Source organism: Nicotiana tabacum, chromosome 1 (genome assembly GCF_000715075.1).
Source record: "Nicotiana tabacum cultivar K326 chromosome 1, ASM71507v2, whole genome shotgun sequence".
NCBI lineage: Eukaryota > Viridiplantae > Streptophyta > Magnoliopsida > Solanales > Solanaceae > Nicotiana > Nicotiana tabacum.
In genome coordinates this window covers 219,756,371-219,763,626 of record NC_134080.1, presented here as the reverse complement: position 1 = coordinate 219,763,626, position 7,256 = coordinate 219,756,371, and the positions used below count along the sequence as shown (strand labels likewise).

The window sequence follows — 7,256 nt, the reverse complement described above, 5'->3', positions numbered from 1 at the left end:
TGGACACAAAATCAAATGCCTTGGCTTTCACATAACTCCAACACTAGTTGAAGGAAATTATTCAAGAGGTGATAACTTTTATTCAAGCTGCAGACTACATTCAGAGACAAGGGAACCAAATCAGAACAGTCCAATGGTAACCACTGCCCTAGACTATGGTAAAGCAACAAGAAAATTTCAGTATCACAACTAGAAGAATATACAAAGTGTACAACATACAAGATCATCACCAACTTCACTATCTGCTGTTTAATGATCCTATTTCTTGGAAACAAATATTTTCAAGTGGCTCCTACAACTTCTGTTTGGCATTTACATATCGCACTATACTTCATGAACTGGTTGAGGACGGATGTAGTCGTTAAATCATTTGACTTCGCCAAAAAGAAGACAGATGAACGAACATATATGGTCTTCTGGCCTTAACCAATCCAACACCTCCGGATTTGCACTGCTGGCCTTTATATAGCCTGATCCGAACTGCCTTGTGCAACTACAGGAATCTTGCACATAAACTGGCTAGTATCTGCTTCTGTTCTGTCTGGCTGCAAGAAGGAATTTTTGTCCATCAGAATGACATTTCTGCCTTATATATGTGCTCTGGATAGGAGATCAGAAACTTTTGACACTACAATTGCATATAATCCAATTTATTTACGTCGTACTTCAAGAAAAAGGCCGCCTATATTTTGAACAGATTTGCCGCCCCTGCACGCACAGGAGCATGTATTCCACTGCAAGTAGGAATATCTTGGCAATGGCTATTGTTTCTGTGGTGGCAGCATGTTTAAACCTTAGGGGCCCATAGTATCATTTAGTGTTACAGAAGGAAAGCATATAAATTGAACAAGAAATCCCTCAACAAGGCCAGTAATTTTACGTTTCAGCCTCAAATCACGTGCCTGTTTGCCTTAACTTCAAAACATCAGGTCAATTTTCTTACTCCATCAAGCAACCCTACTGTAACCCAGAGCTCACAACTCCCACAAAATGGTTGGTCCCCGTTGGAGGTATATATACGAAAGCGATTAGTTCTGATGATAAAAGAAAAGAATGTTGTTTTCCTATTTTCTCCTGCCATGCAGCAAGAAAAAGCATCAAGTAATTCTACTTTTGTAATATGTCCACAAACTAATAGTCAAATCTACTCACAGAAATTTGTCTCATCCTATTATTATGTTTTTTTCTAACTGGAAATTGCAAAAATTAATGGAATCGTAATGTACAAATTGCAAAATAATGGAAAAGTGGTGTACTAAACCTGGTCTTCATTTCTAAATCATATTCTTGCACTATTTTGTATCCTCAGATGTTTTATTGCCGTCGTCTCTGTTCGCTTCAGTGCTATCTACAGGACGTGCTGATGTTGGATCCTTCGAACTCAATTGTGCTTCACCTTTATTATTAGTTTCTTCACTAGCAGAATCTCCCATGATAGAGTTCAAGGCAAGTTGACCCGAATAAAGGAACAAACCGACAGAGTTGATGGCAAAGACAAATGTTGCGAGGTAGCATATTCCATTAATAATAGTTCTGCAAACAGTTGCAAATAAGAAGGTTTTATAATCTTTCACCAGTAATGCATGCATTAGTATAAAGGAAAGATATTAGAAACTACCTAATCGTTATTGTAATCTGGCGAACCTGTTGCAAACACAACAAAAGAATGAGTATCAAACGGTAACCAATAGAAGTACGGTATAGATTTTCTGCCGCTCCCCTTTTTTCCTATTCTGAATGAGTTGTCTGAATCTTTACTCAACTTACTATGCATAGTGGGGGTAACAATGGTAAAATGGGAGCAAAGAAACAGCAAACTCAAAAGGCAAATGAGAGGCAAACCGAGAAACTATCTGAAAGCGCCTGGCGATTGAGAGAAGCTTCAATGGTGGTAGTGAACTTGTAAAGGAGAAGTGCAATAACACCCGCTGTTAAACCTCCCAACAGTGCTTGAACAGGTGAAGGTGGAGCTTTGGCGTCAACTGGTGTTGGCGTCATAGCTTTCAAACTCTCCATTGCCTCCTCCTTCAACGTTTTCTTCGCCCCTGTTGACCTAAGTTTCTAATACCACCAAAAAGAAAGCCCCATATTACTACATTAAAGCTTCACAAAACAAACATATATTCTCACCTAATACCTTAAGTCATAACTGGGATTAAAGTCCTACAAGTAGATTATGCATCCTTCTCATATTACATGTTATCATGTCAAATACTTAAGCATATCCAATCAACTGAACAAGAACTGAAGCTAAGGAGTGACATAATTACTCATACTTCCACAATCATATCAATGAAACTAAAAATAAACAGAGGAAAAACATGAAGATGAAAGCATGTACAGTGGCGTAGCTGCACTATGGCATGGGTGGTCACGCGAACACCCTTCGCCGAAAGATCACATATTACTTCAAATAGTTAAAATATTACTTTTTGAACACCCTTAATATAGTTGAGTGAGGCACTCGAGTAGTCTAGGGTATTCACGAGTTCAAATCTCTATCTAAATATATATATATATATTTTCCCATTTTGTTTGCCAAACCAAATGGATACCACCGTATGTGGTCTATCTCACCCCTTTTTAAACTGAATTTTTTTCTAATAAACAACTCTTAAAATTTAAATTTTGTGTAAAACAAAACACTAATCTTAAAAGTAGTTTTAAAATTAAACGTTGTTTCTTAAATAAATTTTATAATTTAAAAGTCAAGCTTTGCAAAAATTTCTTCAACAAAAGCTCTCTACATACTACAAATCATCTCGACTCACTCTTTCCTTTGGTTTTATGCTTGCTTTTATCAGTAAATTTCTGTTCTTATCTTTTTTATGTTAGTTTTGATTACAAGTGTTTTTATTGTTAAGCTAAATGTAGCTTAGTTTGATTTAAAAAAAATTTGTGCACCCATTCATTGAAAAAAAAATTATTGGCTTCTTTAAAGTTTGAACACCCTTGGCGAGATTTCTGGCTACGCCACTACATGTACAATCAATTCATTGACTAATAACCTTGTGCTGCTCCATTTTATATGATACTATTACTTCTTGAGAATTCAATAATTTTTGTTAATTTGTCAAACATTTTGAATATTTTTAACAATAAAATATGGGACTTGTAATATCTTTATCCAGCACCAAACACATAAATATTACTCTTTCTTCCCATTTCATGTGACACAGTTTAGTTTTTAGTCCATCTCAAAAAGAATATACTTTTTTATATTTAGTACTCTGACAAATTTAACTATAAACTTTTTATTTTACCTTTTAGCAACATGACTATAGAACAACAACAACAACAGCGACGACCCAGTAAAATCCCATAAAGTAGGTTCTGGGAGGGTAGTGTGTGTGCAGACCTTACCCCTACCCGATAGGACAGAGAGAGGCTGTTTCCGATAGACTCTCGGCTCAGGAAGATGGAAATAAAACAAGAAAAGACAATTCATCAGTATCGTCAACATAACCATAGAAATAATGACAGCATCCTAAAAACCATAAAATAGATGACATGCAATAACAATAACCCGCAACTAAGGTCCAGAGCTATGGAAATAGTGTGGACTCTACATTAACCAAACAACATGACTATAGACCCATACAAATATCTACAGCATGTTCTAAACTACAAGTTTCAAATTTTTTTATTTCTTTCAACTCCGTGTCTAGTCAAATACGGTCACACAAATATTTTTTTTTTGAGTTAGTGAAAATATGCAAAATTCACGCAATGGCGAGTGTAAAGACGTGAGCTTTACCAGTTCTTTAGCACGTTTAGCGCGGCGGCGGAGGGAGCGAAAGAGGAAAACGGAAATAGCACCGGTGAGGAGAAGACTGGTGGCAGTTTGAAGAGGAGAAGGGTCATCAGAAGTAGCAAATATATCCGTTATTGAAGATGGAAGCTCAATGGGTCCCTCCTCCGGTGGCGCGTCAGTTGTAACGGTAACGGTTTCATCAGGGGCCTCAGCAAGCCATGACTGTGACGGCGGCGCGTGGGATTTAGTGGCTGAGACTGAACGGCGCGTGGCATTGGGTTTGTGGGGAAAATTGTGAATTGAAGTGATGGGGTTAGGAGGGAAAGAGAGAGGGAAGAAGTAGTTGGATGAGATGAAGGATTGTGTCTGCAACATTTCAAGAATTTTAGAGCTGTGTTAATGGTGAAGAGGATAAGAGTTATGGTTTTGAACACACACACACACACAAAAAAGTCAAATTTTGGTGCAATGCCATTGCCATGTAATCATTTTTCCAGCATGTGCATGCCACGTCATAAAAGATAAAGAATAAAATCTCCTTGTCAATACCCATATTATAGACATAAACAATTAAAAAAATGTTTAAGAAAAAACAAAAACAAATTCAAATCGTCTAGTCTACTACATGACTTCCAGGATTTCACCACGAGCCAGATTTCACTCCCTGGGAATATAAATAAGCTCAAAATTTAAGCTTGATCGATTTAACTTTAGATTAAGATTCTTGTCTAGTCTATTAGGCATTAGCGGTCAGGGGCGGAGCTAACTCTTCTTTTATGAGTTCGATCAAGCTAAATAGTTTTAAAATTTTGTACTCATAAGCTTCAAATCATGACTCCATCTTTATTGGTCGGCTGATTACAGTTATTAATGAAGAAGCACAAGGAGAATCTTTATTAGATCTGGTTTTAATGATGCAAATAATATATTTGTGCAGGAAATCATGGATAGCAATTCAAAAATTGAAAGAATCAATTAGAGATATTATATTGGCTAGACAAATCGTCACATAAAGGTCCTTCTAATTCTCTACATGTCCTAATTGATATAACATCACATTTTTGTTTAACCAAAAAATAGAATTTCAGTCAAAGTTATAATTTAAAAAAATGTGATGATGTAGACTACAACAACAACAACGACCCAGTAAAATCCCACAAGTGGGGTCTGGGGAGGGTAATATGTACGCAGACCTTACCTCTACCCCGAAGGGTAGAGAGGCTGTTTCCAGGAGACCCTCGGCTCAAAAAAGCAATAGGAGATGATATATTAGTACCATAAAAATGCGTAATAAAAATAACAACAATATATAAGAGATATGAAATATGAAATACAGAATATGAAATACGAAATACGAAATAGATGGCTGGTATAGTACAACTAGAAGGTAAAGCCCTGCATCAATAGACGACCAATGACATTCCTAGTCTAACTCCTAACTGGATAGTCTCACTCTATTGTGCTGTAGAAATATTCACACTCTCCCCTAACCTACAATCTTAATGCTCGACCTCCATAATTCCCTATCAAGGCCATGTCCTCAGTAATCCTAAATCGCGCCATGTCTTGTCTGATCACCTCTCCCCAATACTTCTTATGTCTTCCTCTACCTCTCCGCGTGCCCACTACAGCCAGTCGCTCACACCTCCTCACCGGTGCATCAGTGCTCCTCCTCTGAATGTGCCCGAACCATCTGAGTCTTACTTCCCGCATCTTGTCCTCCATGGGGGCCACACCCACCTTCTCTCGAATATCTTCATTCCCAATCTTATCCATCCTTGTATGCCCGCACATCCACCTCAACATCCTCATCTCTGCTACTTTCATCTTCTGGATGTGTGAGTTCTTTACCGGCCAACATTCAGTTCCATACAACATGGCAGGCCTAACCACTGCTCTATAAAACTTACCTTTTAGTAACGGTGGCACTTTCTTGTCACACAAGACTCCCGACGCTAACCTCCACTTCATCCACCCCACCCCTATACGGTGTGTGACATCCTCGTCAATCTCCCCGATCCCCTGAATAACCGATCCAAGGTACTTGAAACTACCTCTCTTGGGAATGACTTGAGAGTCAAGCCTCACTTCAACTCCCGCTTCCATCGGCTCAACTCCAAATTTGCACTCGAGGTATTCCGTCTTTGTCCTACTCAACTTGAAACCTTTAGACTCAAGAGCATGTCTCCAAATCTCTAGCCTCTCGTTGACGCCGCCTCTTGTCTCGTCAATTAGAATAATGTCATCAGCAAATAGCATGCACCATGGAACCTCCCCTTGAATATGATGGGTCAGTGCATCCATCACCAGGGCAAATAGGAATGGGCTGAGCGCAGACCCTTGGTGCAACCCCGTAATAACTGGAAAGTGTTCAGAGTCGCCTCCTACTGTCCTAACCCGAGTCTTAGCTCCATCATACATGTCTTTAATCACCCTAATATAGTTACTCGGGACCCCTTTATCCTCTAAGCAGCTCCATAAGACCTTCCTAGGAACCTTATCGTACGCTTTCTCCAGATCAATAAACACCATGTGGAGATCCTTCTTCTTATCTCTGTACTGTTCCACCGTCCTCCTAATAAGGTGGATAGCTTCTGTGGTAGATCGTCCCGGCATGAACCCGAACTGGTTGTCTGAAATAGACACCGTCCTTCGCACTCTCATTTCTACCACTCTCTCCCAAACTTTCATGGTATGACTTAGTAATTTGATGCCCCTATAGTTGTTACAGCTCTGGACATCACCTTTGTTCTTATACAACCACGGACTCCCTAAGATGGCTATCTACCAGGATAACCACTCCATTCTTACCACTCAGGACACCAGAGTACCACAACTTATACCCATCCACGTTTTTCGCCCTCGATCCGACCCACCTAGTCTCCTGGACACACGCTATATTAATCTTCCTCTTCTGCAGGATTTTCGCCAGCTCTATGGATTTACTCATTAGTGAATCTATGTTCCATGACCCGATTCTCAACCTATAGGCTCCCTTGCCCCTCTACCTCCCCTGCCTCCCGACCCACCCCCTGAACCCCGCCCCACACTCTGCCCCACCCGAGGACATGCCCTTATTCTATCATCCCAGACTGCAGCCACTACACCTACAACAATCTAGAGAAGACTCGCTAGTGCACAACGTACACAAATCAAACTAGAAGGAAACACGTGGTAACTAGTATCCTAGTTGAAAGGTTTAACTATTGCGAAGTAAAGTAACAGTAATTTAGCTAACACCAAAAGGGAAACAGTAAAACAGGAGGTACCAACTCCCGATAACAAAACCTGTGGCTGATTTGCTGTGCTCGATGTAGTTGTACGCTCCCGCCCACTTCCTACCACCCTTGCTGACACTCGCCTATGTTGCTCTCCTTTTCCAGTGCTCGTGCGCCCACCTTGTCTCCAATACTCCGAGAATTCCTGAAAACACAAAAAATACCACGACCCAAAAACCAGAAGGAGCTATCACCGCTACCACTGGTAAGCAAAGAAACAGAGC

General features: G+C 39.8%; 1 protein-coding gene across 7 annotated transcripts; it reads right to left on the bottom strand.

Moving 5' to 3' along the window:
* Positions 1-57: 57 nt before the first annotated feature.
* Positions 58-6,764, bottom strand: LOC107818158 (uncharacterized). 7 transcript variants are annotated; one of them, XR_012711708.1, is made up of 6 exons: positions 3,758-6,764; positions 1,843-2,061; positions 1,619-1,644; positions 1,262-1,533; positions 899-1,074; positions 58-541 (listed from the first exon to the last, which is right to left on the bottom strand). XR_012711708.1 is itself a non-coding variant. In XM_016644097.2 (5 exons), the coding sequence occupies exons 1-4, from the start codon at positions 4,127-4,129 to the stop codon at positions 1,293-1,295; spliced, it is 858 nt and encodes a 285-aa protein (XP_016499583.1). In that variant the 5' UTR covers positions 4,130-6,764; the 3' UTR covers positions 58-545; positions 1,262-1,292. The 7 variants fall into 7 exon arrangements, 2 of the variants coding, with proteins under 2 accessions (XP_016499583.1, XP_075113438.1); XR_012711707.1 differs by lacking the exon at positions 899-1,074 and having other exon boundaries at positions 58-545; positions 3,359-6,764; XR_012711697.1 differs by lacking the exon at positions 899-1,074 and having other exon boundaries at positions 58-545; positions 3,264-6,492.
* Between the last annotated feature and the right edge of the window lie 492 nt (positions 6,765-7,256).